The following is an 18,277-nucleotide window of genomic DNA, read 5'->3' as shown; positions in this document are numbered from 1 at the left end:
AGAGTAATATACTAACTACTTTTTTACTGGTATAGGGTCTGCGGTAAACTGATCGACACGAAGAGTCTGCTTCTACTCTGTCTTAGGTTACAGCTTTCGGTTCTATTTTCTGTCTTGTCCTATTGATGATTATTGCTTCTTCTTCTGATGTGGTGAATGGCGGAGGTGTTCATAGGTTATTTCTTTATGTCTGTTTTATCTGATTTGCTTGGATATGGTTCACTGTTGGTCAGTTAGGGCTTGATGTATCTCTCTTACACGTCACATATCAAGCTATCAATATGATTGAATGAATCTGCACTGGTATTTATTTACTCTACACTAACTCCACGTAATATGCAGTATAAAACTTTTATGGCTCTATAAAGTACCAAGTAGGAATATTTACCCCCTAATCTCCCACAACCTGATCCGTCCCTGTTCATTACCCACAGCCAAATGCTCCGAGTTGGGCGAGATAGCCACCGACGAGATACGACCCAGAGGCGTATTCGACGTCGGCCAATTGCGGTACACCGTGCATGTGGGGAGGTGAACTATTTACTGTCAGTATTCTTTCCACACGGTCTATAATCAAAGTAGGAGGAGGGGACTCACCCATTCTCAGCGCATCGCGCTTCCACCGACTCGCCATAACAAAGAACTGTCCATCCGGCGCAAAAACCAAATGGCTGATCGGCGTCGTGAGCTGATCAAGAGCCCGGACCGGCTCTGGGTTACGAGGAATCGCCGACTGTCCAGCCTCGACGTCTTCGCCCTGCGCCGCGTACGCCGCAGCCCATTCGCGACGGTCATACACGTTGACCACACCGCTGGAACTACCAATAGCCACCCAGCGGTCTCCGCCCAGCTGCGTCCGGCCGGACCGACCACCCAGACTGAGCACCGTCGTGCCGACGGCACCGGCGTCCATCCAGCGCGCGACGACCCGGTTGAGACGGCCGTCCCATTCGGATACTTCACCGTTCTTGCTAGCCACCGTTAGACCCTCACCGTCGCTCCACCAGGCGAAATCGGCCACGCCGCCGCGGCCGTCCACGCGCACCTGGGCGATCCACTGTGCCGTGCCGGAGTCCAGGATGTTGATGAGACCGCCGCCCTTGCGGGAGGTGCCGACCAGACCGACGTAGCGGCCACAAGGGGAGAGCTTGAATCGCTCCATGGATTTCTGCTCCTCTTTGCGGTCGGCGGTGCCGTTGACTTTGTCGACCTTGCCGGTCTCGAGGTCCCAGATGTGGAAGTAGCGGCGACGGCCGGAGGCGAAGATGCGGTTGCCGGAGGGCGGGTGGAAGGCCGAGGTGTGGATGGGGGTGTTGCGGATGTGGAATGAGGTGAGGAGCGGGTTAGGAGCCGGGGAGGAGGGTGAAATGTGGTGAAGGAAAAGCGTGGCTGCAGGTCCAGAGGAGAGGAGCAGCGGGTAGTTGGGGTGGAACATGAGCGAATCGACCGAGGACTGTATACCATGTTAGTTTGAAGCGATGCGCAACCTAGCAACAGAACACATACTGGCTGGTCCTTGCCAACGTCCTTGAGACGATGAATATCCACAACCTCCTGGCGCATCTTTCTGCGGCCGCTTGACGTCTTTTCCTCCACGTTGACAAGGTCCGTAGCGTTCTGCAGCAACTTAGCCAGCGGCTGTGTGGACGACGGCTCCTCATCATCCGTGTCCATCTCGTCCGCATCGGACTCATCCTTCTGTTGCTGCTTCTCAGGGTTGGCCCAGTCCGGCATCGGGTTCAACTGCAAGTACTGTCTGCGCAGGCGGCGAATATATTCCTTTCCGCTAATGACATCCTCCGATTCCGCGACACGCAGCTTCCTCAACCTCTGGTGGCTCGCCAACGAGATCGTAATGCGCTCGTCGTCGCTATCATGCCACAGCGCAGGCATACCAGACTCCTCCTCACTGCCCTCTTCATCTGACGGCACGGCGGGCGCCGCCTCGCTGAGATCCGTAGAAACCGGTCCGGCGCCAGAGTCAAGGAAGAAAAGCTACCACAACCCATTCGTTAGCGACCCGCACAGTTACAGCAGTAGAAGGGTATTCTCCATTAGGGAACAAACATCAGCATCATCCATCTGCGACAAATCCTTCACCTCATCATCGTCTCCCTCTTCCGCAGACTCGTCCTCATCGCTACTCTGACCCGCAAGTACTAAACTGCGATCCTTCTGGTTCTTCAACGCGCCAAGAAATCCCTCGTCGTCGCCGAAGAGCATCGCCTCAAGCTTCTTCTCGGCTTCGTCCTTCTCCGGCACCGAGGATTCGTCGGAGCTCGTTTCATCGTCGCTCATGTCGATGTCGCTGGCTTCGCGAATGGGTTGGCCTGGTTCGAAGGGGGAGCGCGCGGCCGTTTTGACCTTTTGGCGGGACTTTTGCTTGACAGCCACTTTCGGCATTGTGAAGTATGTGTTCCCTGATTGATCAGAGCTTAGGGGAGAATTGGATGGTTGGATAGAGGGGGGTGGTGTATATCGCGGAAAGCGAAGCCGACAATAATTTTCTTCGGCGGCCGGCAGATGTGGGCGGTGAGGGGTGCGGTCACTGCGGTACATTTGTGCCTGGTATTTAAGGCACAATTATTGAAGTAGATTGCTACTGAGATAAATTCTATATGCGATCTTTGAATTAACCATATATTTCAAACTATACGTATGCGTGGATGAGTTATAACGCGCAGAAGACGAAACAAAAGACATAAAAACAGCTGAAGTAAATTCATGTACACGCCATCCTAATAGAACCATAAATGCACCAATCACAAGTACCATTGAATAATCACCGAGAATATCACCAAACGCCACATAACACACGTGAGCGGAGATCATATCAGTCCTTATTCTGGGACTTAAGCTTGGTGGAAGACGACAACTCGCCATACTCGCCGTGGCTGCTACCCGATCTGGCGGACGCGGCAGAGCTGTGTTCGACTTGAGCTGGGTTGTATTCGGCGGACTCGAACCGGACTAGGTCCTCTTTTACAGGTTCCGGGCCATCATCTTTCCCAACGGAGTCATCGTCCGACTCGAAGGACGCGTCTTCGTCCATGCCCGCCAGGAGCGCGTGGCGATGCTCGTGGGTGTCATGCTCCGCCTCCTCTAAAGTATCCAGCATAATCGGCTTCTTGATGAAGGTGTCGATGATGTAATACTGTATTGCGTTCATGATGACAGGGAATAGCAGCATCACGAAGATGATCTGCACTGCCGTGTTGCCTTCCGTCCATCGGAGAGCCCAATCTCCCACCTTGACTATGAACGGCAGCAGCTGGATGAGGAAGAAGACGCAAATCTTCATCCCCAGCAGTCCCATAAAGTAAATTATCGATTGCTTGAACCACCATGAGGCGCGCGGCGGACTTCCGTAATTCCCAGACTCGATGGACTCCGGAGGACTCGCGAGGGGAGTATACGAGGCTAAGCGGTTGAGGAGGTGAAGGATGAAGATGAGAATAGGGATGCCTAGCGTGGTCTTGGAAACGAAGCATGTCAGCATGCAACCCGTATAACGGAGCATAGGGATAAGCTTACATCGATTCCCAAATTCAATATGTAGAAGGAGCATGGGTTTGGTTTGTATTTACTCCGTATCTCCAGCTGGCCCGCCGAAAACATGGACATAAGCAGATTCGCGAGGTGCAGCATCGCAGACCCGAAGACTTGCTTCGAGACGTCAAATGCCCACACCTTCACTGGTCGCTGAGGTCTCTCCCTCCAGCGCTTGTAGACAAGTGATAGTAACGCCAATGCTCCGAGCGCAGCTTGAACAAGAAGCGAAAAAGGCCCTAGGAGCCTGCATTCCCCGGTGTCGTCTCCATCGGTCGGATCTGGACCAGCTAAATGAAAAGGTACAGTTTGCATAGTGGGTGATGGTGATGGTGACGGCGTTATGGAGGTGGTGGAGGCTGTGGTCAGACTGCCAACCGCCGAGGCACCGACACCGCTACTAAGGGCTGCGATAGCCGTTGTTATGACTAGCCCGGTGAGCGATGTGAAGGTCATGGCGGCGGCGATGCTGCGTCCGAAATACAGATGGAAAGCAAAATCAGGGAGAAGAGGCTAGAGCGAGAAAATATCTCGACAAAGTCCGAGGGATTTTCAGAGCCAAGCGACTGGTGGCGGTGATAATTGAGGGGAGTCCAGTGACCTGCGGAGATGCAAGACGGCGGCGTGCCTATCTTGCGAGGGAAGTCCGTGTCACGGGCATATGGCCGGGGCAGAATTTGTAAATGATGGAAGGATATCAACCAGAATTAGGGGCGCGAAGGTGAATTGTAGACGAAGAAGGCAGGTCCTCCTTAACCAGCAAGGAACCGGAACCAGCCAGGGTCTCAGGGTAGAAGCTAGGAATTAAGTGGGTTTCATGGGAGGATGAGAATGGGGCGGAGAACCAGCCAGCCTTGAGTTATGAGGTCAGGACCAGCACGAGAACTCTAAGACTCTAAAAGACACCGCCCCCGCAGCTGGGCCTCACTAGCGCCCGCCAAGCTCCTACCCGGCGGTCCTGCAAATTATTGCGCCCCCCGAGGAATACCCTGATTCTGTTGACCCTGACTATATTTGTTAAACACTATTTTTGGTTTGCATGATGATTACTGGTATACTGGAATCGCGTCTTCGACTACTGGGTATTAGAACAACCAAGATTGACTACACAAGTTTTGGCACATTTTTGTCATTGACTTTTATCTGTACTAACCGCAGGCGCACAACGCCTACAATATCCAATTGATCATCCGGCAGCAATCCAAGCCTTTAACGAGACTTATTCTCGCACTGCGGGGCGAAAACTTCGTTTGTGAAGGCCGGTCAACCCCCGAAGTCACAACAGAATCCTCAAGAACCCACGGAGGCATGATCCTCCGAGGGATTCCCACATCAGGACCAACGCTTAGATCATCAGTCTCTCGACCTTGTCCTTGATGGTCTTGATCTGGCCCTGGAGGTCACTGGCCTCGTTGGTGGTGATGCTGGCAGCAATCACGGGGCGGGAAACACCGGTAGCACGGCCGAGAGCAAGCTTGCTGGGCACGAAGACATAGGGGGTGTTCTTGTCCTCAGCGAGGAGGGGGATGTGGAGGAGGATAGCGAGGGGAGAGGTGTCGGCAGCGAGGATAACGAGCTCGGAGGTACCACGGTTAAGAGTCTTGGTGGCTGCACAAAGACAGTTAGCAGGCAGACAGACAGTGAGTATCTTTGAGGAAGCACATACCCTCGTTAGCACCCTTCTTCAGCTGGCGGTAGTGACCAGCCTGCTGGACAAGGTCCAGAAGGTTCTGGGTGAGGGCCTCATCGGCGAGGGGCCAGGCTATAGAGATTGTCAGTATATGGCCATGAGAAGAACGGGACCTGGGATGTGCATACCGGCAGAAGTCTCAGACATTGTTAAAAATGTGTGTTTGACGTGTGTAGCGGTCTAAAGAGGCTCACGCAAAGGATCACTGCCGTGTTGCAGATCTAAATGCTGGGGAGGAAAGGTGGTGGTGGTTGTAGAAGCAGAAGCGCATCTGGACTGCAGCGAAAAGAAAATCTTTAGAACCGCGGTGGGTGGGGCTGAGTCATGCCTATCGGCTCTAGGATTGGCCACATGTTTGTGCCTCATTACCAAGGCATCTACAAATTTTGAGGCCTCATGGATCAGGCATAAATAATGACTGCCGAATCCAGGCTGATCGCCCTCCTTACTCCAGCGCCTGTGCTCCAGCTGTCATCGAAGATCGACCCTCGGTGGATCAGTATACCCCAGATACTGGTCGGTGCAGTACCCAGTAGGTAAATAGAATTTCATGCTTTCGTAAAATTAACCTGCTTCCGATCGCTACTTTGCTCTACGCATCTAGTGATAGAGGGCGTGTTGTTCCTTATCTACAGATCCCAGGGGTTTGTCTCTCTGCCTACCGTGTCTGGCATTGTCTGGCATCGGTGCCCCTTGGCGCCTGCAAGCCAACTGTCCAGGATTATCGGGTGCTTGAGTCGTCAGGTGCAGACGTTCCAAGCATGTTACCCCAATGCTGCACCTGCGCTATTGTGACAATATAATTGGCGCTTGGATCTCGCGGCTAACGAGGCCGGGAGTGGATACCATGAAAGCGAAGCTCAGCAGAGACATAAACTACCGCACTAGTTGGCTAGCCTTACGTCGGCACTCCAGGGGGTTTCTGTAGATAATTCACTAGTCGATGCACGATCTTCAACCGCTTGATCCACCCCCATGTAAATTGACGGCCGTTGGACGATCGTCAGATACCTGCCCACTTCTACGACTGACGTGGTCTCTGCAGTGCGCTGGGCCAGTTCCCCCCATTGATAGGGGTCATTTTGAACATACTTTGTAGCAAGACAAGTCAAAACTCCTGTAGTAAGCAGTAATCTCAGAGGGGGGTGCCGCAACAGCCAAAAGGTGGCCGGCGATCGAAATGATTATATTGGTAACCTTAGAGCCCGTGCAGCTAGCACCGACCCTGGTCTGAAATAACCCATTCTGTATCATTCTCCTGAACAAAAGCCAGGGTGTCATTCAACCCGCCGGCAACCCTTTCATACCCATGAATGAATAAGAGCCATCAAACCCATAGGAGAGAAAAACGCCAGAAACCCCACGACCAACCCAGGATAATACGCAGCCAGATGCCGGCAAAGGGCATGCAGAGAAAGCGAGCAAAAGCAATCATCACATCATTCTATCCCATGTTGCTGTTTGAGACGCTCCAAATTCTCTTGCCTTTCCGCCAAGTCCTCTTTCGACCTAAGCATTTTCTCGGGCTGGTGATATAGAACTAGGACAGAAAACAAATGTCAGCCAATCGAATTGTCCGCATAATTTCTCTGCTTCATCTTCCCCTGGCACGGGATGACATACCGACGAGGTATCTGTTCTGGAAGTTGAATCCATTGAGCTTATCGCATGCCTGTTTGGCGTCATGAACGTCTTCGTAAACCACAAAGGCCGTGCCCTTCGAGTTGTTGGCAATTCCCTGACGTATTTGGCTTTAAGAACAGAAACAATTAGCCTTGAATGACCAAGAAATGGGCTGAACGTGAGTCATGCGCAAATTTACCGGATGGGACCAAATTTGCCGAAGAGGTCAAAGAGTTGCTCAGCTGTGACGTTGTAGCTGTAAGGAGACAATCAGGTTAGCTCTCGCTTTCTAGAACAAGATGGGGCGCCTTTCGCCTGATGGCTGTCGGTCGATAGGTATGCGACGATTGGGTTGCGAATCGAGAAGTAAACCGTGGGAAATCATCGACGTACTTGAGGTTCTTTACAAAGAGAATCCTGAAACCAGTCAGCATCGATGCGTCAGATATAATACTCGTTCGGCACGCATGTTTGCCATCCAACAGCATGCAGAACAAATGCCCGGCATTGAATGATGGCGGGCGACCGAAGAGGGGCAAGATTCGGCGAGCAGAACTTACCGATTGGCTTCGGGGGCGAGCTTCCGGCTCATTCTCGGGTGGGACAGTATAGGTCCTAAAAATGGGGTCGGGGGAGGTTGAAGATGAATCAGATACCCAGAGGGCCTGGAATGAAAGGTGTATAGCGAGGGAAGAGAGAGGAAGAGGAGGAGGAGAGAGGGAAGCAATATCCGCGACAAGCACGAGGTTCGGAAGGGAGCCTGCCTTTCCTGATTGGGACTAGTGGCTGGGAGGAGCCTCACTTTGTTGGTTCGATGGTTCGAGACAAGACGACAACAAGTCCGAGGCATTGAGGCCGACGGACGACGTCGGGGTGTAGATGGAACTGTCGGAGTTGAAGAGAATAATCTAGAGATATAGGGTTACTCCGCTCCTAATATTTTATCTGAAAAATTGGGCTATGAAGGTGGAAAAACCCCCTTGGTATACTTCGAACTGCAAGTAGTAGTGCTGCTCTCCGGGCTGCTCGCCGCAAACGATAGGATAGGATAGGGAGTGTCGGCCTGAGGCAGACTGGCGGCGCGCCCGCTTTGCCTTCCTTCGACCGGCCGTCCAAGCAAAGCCTCGCACCTCCTCCTGCTCTGTTCCGGTGCAAAGCCCATCCTCCCAATCTGTTATTTTCTGGCGCATTCTTCAATCGCTTGTTCTCCTGTATTCTTCATCATATTCTCTTGAACCTTGATTGACCCGTCTAAGACGTTTCTTTTTTCGCCCGCACCCGCCGCGGTGCATACTCGGGGCTCTCTCTTCCCGCCGCTCTCGATTGAACTCCCAGTCGGCAGAGACTCTCTCAACTTCCCCCCCTCAACCTCTCCGCCGTGCGACTCTCCTCCGTCACCCTCTCCTTCCACCACCCCACCATCTCCTCGGTTTCCCTTCTGATTTACCTTTCATCTCATTGTTCACTGTGCGCTCTTCAGTCTGCCAGGAATGACTCTCTTTTTGCCTGCGGTGGCCTCTCTTTAGCCCGTGTGGTCGAACATCCCCGCTTTGCACCCGTCTGCCGCAAGCACGCCTGTTTCCTCCTCCGGGCTCTTTTCTTTCTTTCCTTTCCCTCCGATTTCATCCTCAGATCACACGATGATCACTGCTACATCCTTCTTGAATCACCTTGGGAGCCGACCGCCGCGGTATCGCACTCCCTCGCCGCCGCGACGCGCCGTCGAGCCTATCTCGCCTTGCTCGACCTCCGACCTCCGTGCATCATGGGTCGACCGCAACGTCTCCCGGGTTGCTACCTCCGATCGCGACCACTTCCTACCTCACAATCCTACAAATCATCATCATCATCATCATCATCATCATCATCATGCTGATGAGACAGCTTCTCATCGCTCTAGCCATGGCCGCTCCGGTTCTACCATCGACGCTCTCGCAACGATCGCCTTAGCGACGAGCCCGACCTTCGCACCTCTTTCCTACCGACCTCCTTCTCAAAACTCCACACCCGCCATGTCGCTATTCCCCTCCGAGCCCATCGAATCCACAGAACGCCCAAATAAGCGTCCGCGGTCGGAAAAGGATCCCTCTCCTTACACCCAGCACCGGACAGTGGCCGTGTCGGATGCAAATTCTGCTTCGTTGTTTGATAGCATGAAGACGGATGCAGAGCTTTTGCTGAATCTGGCCCGGCCCACGAACTTTCATCCTCCCTCGCATTCCGCAAAGCGTGTCAGCATCGACGAGTCGTTTTATCATTATGGGGACGAACAAAAGCATCATGTCACGGCGGATTCGGGCGGCGCGAGCTGGAGGTTCAACGACGAAAAATATGCATACAGTGCACCCGGGCCCAACAACATGCCGTCTCGGCTGAGGTCACAGTCCGACGGTTCAGCTGCCATATCACGCCCGGTCATTCATGGCGTGCGACCCAATACAAGCTCCTCTACTCTTCCACCAATTCTCTGGCAGGAGGAAGGGGACGCTGAAAACGACTATCCCCCCACGAAGTTCACCATAAATGGTAGACCGAGCGAGACACAGGCACAACATTCAATGCACACCACACACGCCGCGCAAATGCCGATAGAGCATTCCTCCAAGATTGACGATGAAGCGGAGGAGTCTAACCAGGCTAGCTGCGCGGCTTGCAACCTTGTGCGGATTCCGATGGACACTGGCGAGCAAGGCGACGTGACATGGATCAGCTGCGATGGTTGTAAACGGTGGTTTCATATTGTTTGTGCTGGATTCAAGAGTGACCGTGAACTCCGAACGGTGGACAAATTTATCTGTCGAGAATGCCGTCCTATTTATGGACAGACTACTTTCGTGCGCAAATCCTCTCGGGCTCGCACAGCTATTGATTATGCCGGCCTCAACCAAGGGCTGGTCAAGGCCGCAACGGACTCTCTCGAACACCACTACATTGAACCCATCCGACAGGGCAAAATCCAATTCCTCCCCGAAAACTTCCCACGAATGCGTCCTGAGCTGGTCACTGCCGAATATTTCGAGCGAGGCAATGGCATGACGGAACCGATTGTCATTCCTGCGGAGTGGAACACTCGCGAGTCCGTTTCTATTAGTGATTCCGAGTTTGACGCTCTAGTACAAGAAGCGCCTACGCAAGAGATGTTTGACGAATTGCTGGATCATGTTGCTGAGCAAGAGGAAGGCTATGAGCAAGTGATAGATTGCGGCCAGGACCAGTTGGACATGGTGATACCTGAAGGCCTCACCGTTCGAAGAGTTGCGGAGCTTTACGGACCGGAAGAAAGAGTGGAGGTCATTGATGTCAAATCGCAACAGAACGAAGACAAGAGGTGGACAATGCAGAAATGGGCGGAATACTACGAGAGTACCGGCGACAAGGTTGTCCGAAATGTCATCAGTTTGGAAGTCTCACAGAGCCCATTGGGCAAGCTTATTCGTCGGCCAAAGGTTGTCCGGGATCTTGACCTTCAGGACTCTGTCTGGCCTGAAGAACAGAAGGCCGTCGGTGACTGCCCGAAAGTTCAATTCTACGTCTTGATGTCTGTTGCCGACTGCTATACCGATTTCCACATCGACTTTGGAGGGTCCTCAGTATACTACCATATTCTGAAAGGCAAGAAAACCTTCTTCTTCATCCCGCCGAAGGACAAACACCTGAAGAAGTATGAGGAGTGGTGCAATTCTCCTGCGCAGGATTCCACCTTTCTTGGGGACCAGACCAAGGAATGCTATCGCGTGGATCTGTCTGAAGGCGATACGATGCTGATCCCCTCGGGCTGGATCCATGCCGTCTGGACTCCGGAGAACAGTCTTGTCATCGGCGGAAATTTCCTTACGAGGCTGAATTACGGGATGCAGATCAAGATCGCGCAGATTGAGAAGGATACCAAGGTGCCAAGGAAGTTCAGGTACCCGTTCTTCCAGAAGATCCAATGGTATACCGCGTTGCGATATCTCGAAGATGACCCGCTACCGCAAAGCGTTCTTGACGCCTTCGCACAGGACGAGAACTACCGCTTCCACCGTGCGTATCCAATTTACTACGAATTCGGCGAACGGACGAACAATGCGCCTGCCGGCTCACCTTATCACAACTCGCGCTTCTATTCTCAGGCGGAACTGGAAGGGCTACCAGATCTTGCAAAATACCTTTATCACACTGCCCTCATTGCTGGCGCCTATCTGACGGAGGGCGTGACGATGGATACTAGAAATGCGGTCAAACGCTCGATACCCAAGATGTCCGGGGAGCCAATCGATGCCGTGAGGAAATTTGGCATCTGGGTCGCCTGGAAGCGTGGCAATGAGAGGGCACCGTATTGGACCCGCCCTGGCGTGGCTGAAAGCAATGCGAAGCTCAGTCTCGCGGAGAAGAAGCCTGCCGGAAGGCCCAGCCGTCGGTCAGAGCGTAATGCTGAGAGCCAGCGCACGTACGCCGAACGCCAGGCTGTACAGAGGCTTCCCGAGCCGGCTCATGATCCAGCAACCGAACTGAGCAATAGTAGTGGTCCGCTGAATGCCGGGGCTGCTATGCCAGACGGCCCGTCAAGCAGTGGTATCAAAGAAGAGCCTGCTCCCAAATCGCGCGCTGCACCCCGTGGCTCCGGACTGGGCCCTAAGCGCGTTGCCTGCGATGCCTGTCGCAAACGAAGGATCCGATGTCACCACAAGGATGAACATAACGACGGTATCTCCAGCAAGTCAACGGCAGTGACCGCTTTTGGTCCCAGCAACCATTCGTTGGCACACGACGCAGCGTCTGCGCTGAATTCACTTGCCGCTATTGCATCGGAAGCAGGCTTTCAAGACAATGGAAGTGGCAGGAATCCGGACCGGTTTGAAGTCGCTGCCAAGTTCAACTCGGCCATTCTGGGTACGCCGCGTGCACCGGTCAATGGACTCGGACTCAACGATGTCAGTCCTGAAGGCGCCAACACCGGAAAGAAGGGCCGCAGCAAGGCCTGCGACGATTGCCGGAAGAGCAAGGTTCGTGTTGTTCTTGAAATTCTATCTTACTCAGTTTTATTACTAACTGAAAACAGCGTCGGTGTATCCACGATGAGTACGGCCGTATTGACCCTGTCAAGGCGCAAGAACGAGCAAAGCCGCGCGCTGCTGCTTCTGCCAAACGGCCCCGTATCAATGAAGAAGGAACTGGGCCAATGATTCACAAACGGATGAAGCAGGAGAGCACGTCCCCTACGTCGAGACCGGCACATCTCAGCAACAGCCGTGAAGTTGGTGCGCTGGGGATGCAAGATACCCACATGCCCGATCATGATCATGCAGCCCTGGATCTCCATGCGCCGTTCTCGGATGCGCCGCTGGTTGATAAAGACGCAAATCGGCAGTCCGGTATGACTGTTGGGGAAAAGGAAGCACCATTGGGGCCAACCTCCTACGCATCACCGCCTACGTTCCAGACTGACACGGTCGATGCTAAGGAAATAAATTCTGCGCCCGTTTCTAAGCCTACTGCCACCCTTGTATCACCACCGACCTCACTGGCCGACGAGACCGACGTTCCTCAGGAGCAGGCAGATGGAGAAGGGGATCATGTGGTAGTCCTGCACACACCAACCTCAAGTTCCCGGCACTCCTCGCGCCAGCCGCGCCAAGTCGACCGCTACATGCCCGAGACACATGTTTCCAAGCCGACCAAGGGGACGACCCATACTCCCACAGCTCGTCGTTCTTCGTTTGGTGGGTCAAGCGGTGGTGTGCGAAAATCCACTCCAGGTCCTTCTTCAGGATCCAAAAAGTCGGCATCACGCCCCTCCTCATCCTCGCATGCGAAGAAGAGTTTCTGGGCGACAGACGAGAAGAAAGGTGACCGGCATGCTGCGACGTCAACATCACCCGGGCAGCCGGGCAAGAACTCTAAGCGGGTCGCGGACGAGGAGCCAGATGCTGAAAGCCTCCGCTTGATCCGTGAACTGCAAGAAGCCGAGTTTGGGCTACGCAAGAGATCTACGCGAGTGTGAGGGCGAGAAGGCAGCAGCGGATAAGTTTCATTTTTTTTTCACCATTTTAGACCACCTAGATCGGGCAACCGGAGAAATTAGGTTTGAGACGATCGGATTCGATCGATTGGCAGTGTTTCCTGGGATGTGGAGTTTGGTAGGGATGGGAGTCTGCTGGAGATGATCGGTTTGGCTTGGTCCATCGATATGCTTTGGCCCTTGATTATTGTGATTCCCTTTTGGCGTCTCGTTATTCGGCCGGCTTTTGTTTCTACGTATTGGGATGTGTCTATTTTCTTATTTCCCTTTCTGTACCTGGCGTTATCTATGTGGCGGTTGGGGAGTTTTCGACCAGATCGGTCTGTTCGTTCCTTTCCTGGGATTCCCATTTCCTTATCCTTTTCTGATTTTCATTCGATATCAATTTCATTTCTAACACTGGCTCCCGACCCCGGGGTCAAGTCACATCATTCTACCTCTTCTCATCGTTCCTTTTCATCATCCGTTTGCAGTATTCTTCCATTATTATACCAGTATACCTAGCTCTGCTTCAGCGTTTACTTCTGCCTCTGCCCCGTATTTCTTTCTTTCATATTTCCGTTTTGGCTATTCCTGCTTGGTTTTTTTTTTCTCTCCAGGTACTAGCTAGCTGCTGCGGTGCCTGATCTATTTCCTAATCTCTGGATCTTGTGTATGTCTATCGTACTAGCTGCCTCTTTGTTGTAATTTCGCTGAATAGTACTTATATCTATCAATTTCTTTTGGATTCGTACTGGGTGGTAGTTTATGTTATAGCCCTAACTTCAATCGTGCTATCATCTCCCCTTTCGTGATAGATATACACGTAGACAGAAGAATAAAGGGGCTCACTAGTAGTACTAGGGTTAGAGTAAACTCGGTTGTAACAGACATGGCCTCTCCACATATATTTAGGCTACAAGACCGAAAATAAAGAAAGAAGTCATATTAGACTATATCAGTGCATACATATATTCAAAGATAAAATGCATCACTATTTCCCTCTCAAGGGCTCTTCATCCCCCTCTCTCCCATCATGATGACTATGGTGAGGGTCATGATGCCGATCAACCACTTCCTGCTCAAACTGCCTCTCAACCATAATCGTATTCATCCCCGGCACGGGCTGCATCTCCGTATCATCATCGTCATCGTCCATGCTTTTCAAAGCCAAGATCTCAGAGCGATAACTATTCCCGGCCCCGCTGCCATTATTCAGCTGGAGCCAGGTATTGTGATGGTGATGGGCGCTGGACTTTGTTTGGCGCTGGGTGGAGGAGGCGTGGGCGCTTCGTGAGCCGTGAGTGAGGAGTGTGCCCTTTATGCTGCGGAATCCGGCAGCCAGTGACTTGTAAATTACGGGGAGGTTGGCGCAGAGGATGCCGCCGAGGGGTTCCCAGGCAGAGAGGATGCCCAGGGGGACGCCGGCCCCTGTGTTGAAGTCAGTAGGTTGGTCGGGGGGAGGGGATGGTTTGGCTTACAGGTGTAGTCGGAGGAACCTTGGGTGACGACGACGGTTAGTCGGGCTGCGCTGATGGCGCAGGTTCTGGGTGTATGTTAGCTATTTAGGGGTGCTAGATACTATAAGGTAGTGGTTGAGTACGTACGCTAAGCCGACGGAGAAGAGCAGGCTGAGGCCAATCTTCTTGTTCTTTGTGATCTGGAGGCGTAGGATGACGGGTAGGGGGAGGAGGAAGATCCAGATGTCGGTGACGAGGTTCGCAATGTTGGTGAAGTAGCTGAAGGCAACGAGGTTGAAGCATGTCCCTTCAACGCTCGAGTTCCAGAACTTTGCGATCGGCCGGCACTCCAGCCCTAGGACAATTTCCATGGTCATGAGCCATAGGATCACCCATACCACGGTTAGGATAACGACCAGTCGGAATCTCGGTGTGACGAAAATGCGATAATATAATGCCAGCACGGAGAGCTTTGTGCTGGCGATGGCAACATCGTAGAAGTGACTGAAGATGTAGTCGCCCTACCATCGGGTCCGAATCCGTCAGTCATATGAAGGAAGGTGGATGTCGAGTTGACTTGGTTAACTCCTTCGTACCATCATAAATGTTTCGACTTCCTTGTCTGGCAAGGCGGCGACATGTCGTCCAAAACCATAGGGAGGACCTGTCGAGGTGGATAGTGGTTAATACACGATCCAGAGATGTCCACGGAACGGGCCGGTTAAGCGCACCGTAAACCAATCCACTGACGCAGACGCCAACACCAATGATCTATATGGAGACATTCGAGTCAGGATGTGCCCTTAAATACAATCAACTGTTAGATCGCTCACCGTAGCCCAGATCATCACGTAGTCGTCAAAGGTCAAGCCATGCTCCGAGGATGGCCGCAGTTTGATCCAGAGTCGCCATACTGTAGTCAGGATCTCAACGGGGATAGGGACCGAGTATGCCACAGCCACCTCGGTCACACGCGACTGTGCCAGGTATGCCGCTGAATAGTTCGCTCCTGCAGAGCTCATTTTGGATGGCTACAGCATCTAACCATCGGGCTGTATTGCAGCAGCAGCCGCATCAGCAGCAGAATTCTGCAGGTGCTTCCCATTGTGTTTTGTAGGAGGTGCTGGCCTGCTTACGGTGGGTCTGGCAGACCCCTCGTCCTCTGTGTCTTCAATTCTTCATGCTGACAGCCTGACCAGGTCATTCCGTCGGCTGTCAGCCCAGTTTGTGCGAGATGGCTGCAGCCAAGGGAGCACGAAGGATAGACGAGGCGCTCTAATTGCGGTTTTGGCCCCACGCTAAGTATCGGAGATTGAGCGACTCATCCTTCAGGCAGTGAGATAACTAACTAGCCAGCTAGCTAGCAGACGATGCCCAGTAGGAAGAACCGGCGAGGTAGTTGGGGACTAAGATCGATGGCCGGTGCAGAACGAAGCATTGGACCGCCCACACGTGCCTACCCCGTGATCGAATGGCGGCCGCCCAAATTGATTGCGATCCACTAGGAATCCGCTCTGCTGCTCGCCTGCATCCCACCGCTCCATACTATCCCAACTAGTATCAAGTGCTGACCCAGTACCTCACTGCTCTGCAACATGCGCTAAAAAGCTTGCCCCTGAGCTGGATCTGGGCTCGGACGCCCTGCCGCTTAATTGCCGTTAGTAGGACTACCCATCCCTGCCTCTTTTTCAAAATTAACTGTTGTTCTGCAGGGAGCCCGATTCGGTGAAACGACTCTTTCATCTGACGGTTTCTGGTGAAGATGAAGCCCGGATACTGCTTGCTGCTCGCGGCCAGCGCGGCGCTCTCCCGCGCCAGCCAGCCCCCAATCGTTGATCTGGGATACGCGACCTATCAGGGTTCTTATAGTTCCACTTATGACTTGAATGTGTGGAAGAGGTATGATGTCTGAAACACGCCCCATTGACCAAGAGAAAGATATTATATGCTGTGGACATGACCTGATCTATCATCCAGTATCCGGTATGCAGCTCCTCCGGTGGGTAAACGGCGTTGGCAGGCGCCTGCACCTCCATTGCAGAACAACAGCCAGATCACATTAGCAGTGGACCAGCCTCCTGTCTGTCCTCAATCCGGGGCGGCTAAGACACCATACATCTACGGCTTCAACTCGGGGCCTGGCGATGAAGACTGTCTATACCTGAATGTCTATGCTCCTCCGAACGCAACGGACCTGCCCGTTCTGTTATGGATCCGTAAGTCTTCAAACACCTATGTAGCACCATGTATCTTAGCTAACTTCAACGATCGATCGACAGACGGTGGTGGCTATGGGCTCTTTGGTGCGACCTATGACCCCAGCCCAATGATGAACACCAACAACAACGGGTTCATCACCGTGGAAATCCAGTACCGTCTGGGAGCCTTTGGTTTCCTCTCCTCCGACGAAGTCAAGGAACATGGCGTAACAAACGCCGGTCTTCTAGACCAACGCTTTGCCATCGAATGGGTACAGGAGCACATTGACAAATTCGGCGGTGATCCTGAGCGTGTGACCATTGGCGGGGAGTCTTCAGGCGCCGGGGCAGTCATGCTGCATGCGCTCGCATACGGGGGCCAGGAGTTCAACCTCTTCAACAACGTCCGTCTCTCCCATTTTCCACCTCGAAATTGACTGACAGTCATTGCATAGATCATCGCCGCGAGCGCCTACTCACCCCCAATCTTCAACTACCACGATAAAGTGCCAGAGCAGTACTATAAAAACTTTGCTGAACTGGCCGGCTGCGGATTGAACTCCACAGCAATCAAGAACTACGCAACGACCTTTGACTGCCTAGTAGCAGCTCCCAGCACCCTCCTGCAGAATGCCAGCGCCACTGTCTCCACGTCCGGACTATTCGGCACCTGGGCTTTCCTCCCAGTCATCGACGGCGAGCTGATCCAAGAACGGCCCTCTGTGCAGCTCGCTCAAGGCAAAGTGAGCGGCAAACGCATTCTCATCGGCGTATGCACCCTCCATCCTCCTCAGTCCCTCAACACTCACTAACAATCAACCACAGAACAACGCCAACGACGGCGTCCCCCTAAGCAACCCCAACGTCGTCAGCCGCCCAGCCTTCAACTCCTACATCTCATCCACCTTCCCCCTCTTCACCTCCTCCGACATCGCCCTCCTCAACGAAGTCTACCAAACCTCCACCAGCCAAACTACCGACAACAGCCCCCGCTACGACACCCTCGGCACCAGCGGCCCAACAGCCATCAACCAATCCGAGATGGCAACCGGCCTGCAACAAACGGTATTCAACATCTTCGCCGAAACCACCTTTGCCTGTCCCGCGCAATGGCTCGCCGACGCCTTCAGCCAAGAAGACGACACCCTTTCCTGCTCCGATCCCAGACCCCCTCGTCAAGCCTGGAAATATCAATACTCCGTAACACCCGCGTACCACGGCGCCGATCTCTCCGCGTACTTCAGCGCGGACGCTACCTGGCCCGATAAGGGATTCAGAACCGCCTTCCAGAAGATGTGGGGCCAGTTTATTATGGCTGATAGTCCGGTGATTTCGATGGAAGATGCCACGGCTGGGAAGGCGAATGCATCGGTTCCTGTTGTGGGTGGTGGTCGTAAGAAGGGTTATGGTAAAAATGGGACGAGGATGCTTGATTGGCCGAGTTATTCGCCCGAGTTCCCGGTTATGATGGATTTGAATACCACGGGGGGATATTTGGTTCATGATTTGGTGACGTCGAATTTGTCGTATTGGATTCGGGAGGGGGATGGCGTTGTGAATCATTTCCGGTTGGTTAATTCGTCTGCTTGGGAGGGAGGGAGAGGGGCTAGGTGTGACTTTTGGAGGGAGGTTTCGGAGAGTGTGCCTCAATAGTTGGATACTTATGTCTTGAGGGGATTGTCTCCAGGAGAGAAGGTTTCTAGAGACAACGCGCATATAGACTAGAGATAGAGTGTATATAGATAGTCATTCAAGAGTAGAGATACTCATTCATTGT

At 53.1% G+C, this 18,277-nt stretch overlaps 8 protein-coding genes across 8 annotated transcripts; 3 read left to right on the top strand and 5 right to left on the bottom strand.

Moving 5' to 3' along the window:
* Positions 1–309: 309 nt before the first annotated feature.
* On the bottom strand, positions 310–2,457 carry BO83DRAFT_371691 (WD40 repeat domain-containing protein). The gene is made up of 4 exons (XM_025529949.1): positions 2,068–2,457; positions 1,507–1,995; positions 598–1,453; positions 310–536 (listed from the first exon to the last, which is right to left on the bottom strand). Exons 1-4 carry the CDS (start codon positions 2,401–2,403, stop codon positions 385–387), a joined length of 1,833 nt encoding a protein of 610 aa, XP_025382743.1. The 5' UTR covers positions 2,404–2,457; the 3' UTR covers positions 310–384.
* Positions 2,458–2,621: 164 nt separating this feature from the next.
* BO83DRAFT_421339 (STIMATE family protein) lies at positions 2,622–4,391 on the bottom strand. Its single transcript, XM_025534989.1, has 2 exons — positions 3,535–4,391; positions 2,622–3,475 (listed from the first exon to the last, which is right to left on the bottom strand). The coding sequence occupies exons 1-2, from the start codon at positions 4,003–4,005 to the stop codon at positions 2,834–2,836; spliced, it is 1,113 nt and encodes a 370-aa protein (XP_025382742.1). The 5' UTR covers positions 4,006–4,391; the 3' UTR covers positions 2,622–2,833.
* Positions 4,392–4,660: 269 nt separating this feature from the next.
* On the bottom strand, positions 4,661–5,487 carry BO83DRAFT_371685 (ribonucleoprotein-associated protein). The gene is made up of 3 exons (XM_025529948.1): positions 5,368–5,487; positions 5,216–5,311; positions 4,661–5,157 (listed from the first exon to the last, which is right to left on the bottom strand). The coding sequence occupies exons 1-3, from the start codon at positions 5,384–5,386 to the stop codon at positions 4,895–4,897; spliced, it is 378 nt and encodes a 125-aa protein (XP_025382741.1). The 5' UTR covers positions 5,387–5,487; the 3' UTR covers positions 4,661–4,894.
* A 1,191-nt stretch (positions 5,488–6,678) lies between these two features.
* BO83DRAFT_432094 (putative pre-mRNA branch site protein p14) lies at positions 6,679–7,454 on the bottom strand (the record flags this gene model as incomplete). Its single annotated transcript, XM_025535607.1, has 5 exons — positions 6,679–6,779; positions 6,863–6,990; positions 7,062–7,118; positions 7,256–7,279; positions 7,423–7,454. The coding sequence occupies 5 exons, from the start codon at positions 7,452–7,454 to the stop codon at positions 6,679–6,681; spliced, it is 342 nt and encodes a 113-aa protein (XP_025382740.1).
* A 1,048-nt stretch (positions 7,455–8,502) lies between these two features.
* jhd1 ([Histone H3]-lysine-36 demethylase) lies at positions 8,503–12,845 on the top strand (the record flags this gene model as incomplete). The annotated part of the gene is made up of 2 exons (XM_025527995.1): positions 8,503–11,847; positions 11,904–12,845. 2 exons carry the CDS (start codon positions 8,503–8,505, stop codon positions 12,843–12,845), a joined length of 4,287 nt encoding a protein of 1,428 aa, XP_025382739.1.
* Positions 12,846–12,861: 16 nt separating this feature from the next.
* On the top strand, positions 12,862–13,579 carry BO83DRAFT_180126 (uncharacterized protein). Its single transcript, XM_025526468.1, has one exon. The coding sequence runs from the start codon at positions 13,005–13,007 to the stop codon at positions 13,365–13,367; it is 363 nt and encodes a 120-aa protein (XP_025382738.1). The 5' UTR covers positions 12,862–13,004; the 3' UTR covers positions 13,368–13,579.
* Positions 13,580–13,818: 239 nt separating this feature from the next.
* Positions 13,819–15,683, bottom strand: BO83DRAFT_348754 (putative integral membrane protein PTH11-like). The gene is made up of 6 exons (XM_025528848.1): positions 15,136–15,683; positions 15,034–15,073; positions 14,899–14,966; positions 14,450–14,823; positions 14,324–14,388; positions 13,819–14,273 (listed from the first exon to the last, which is right to left on the bottom strand). The coding sequence occupies exons 1-6, from the start codon at positions 15,322–15,324 to the stop codon at positions 13,837–13,839; spliced, it is 1,173 nt and encodes a 390-aa protein (XP_025382737.1). The 5' UTR covers positions 15,325–15,683; the 3' UTR covers positions 13,819–13,836.
* A 170-nt stretch (positions 15,684–15,853) lies between these two features.
* BO83DRAFT_412252 (putative carboxylesterase) lies at positions 15,854–18,153 on the top strand (the record flags this gene model as incomplete). The annotated part of the gene is made up of 6 exons (XM_025534393.1): positions 15,854–15,963; positions 16,015–16,201; positions 16,280–16,518; positions 16,582–16,904; positions 16,956–17,270; positions 17,326–18,153. Exons 2-6 carry the CDS (start codon positions 16,065–16,067, stop codon positions 18,151–18,153), a joined length of 1,842 nt encoding a protein of 613 aa, XP_025382736.1. The 5' UTR covers positions 15,854–15,963; positions 16,015–16,064.
* Positions 18,154–18,277: the final 124 nt, after the last annotated feature.

This window comes from Aspergillus eucalypticola (assembly GCF_003184535.1).
Source record: "Aspergillus eucalypticola CBS 122712 chromosome Unknown BO83scaffold_40, whole genome shotgun sequence".
In the NCBI taxonomy this organism is placed as follows: Eukaryota; Fungi; Ascomycota; class Eurotiomycetes; order Eurotiales; family Aspergillaceae; genus Aspergillus; species Aspergillus eucalypticola.
This window is presented reverse-complemented; position numbering and strand designations above follow the sequence as displayed.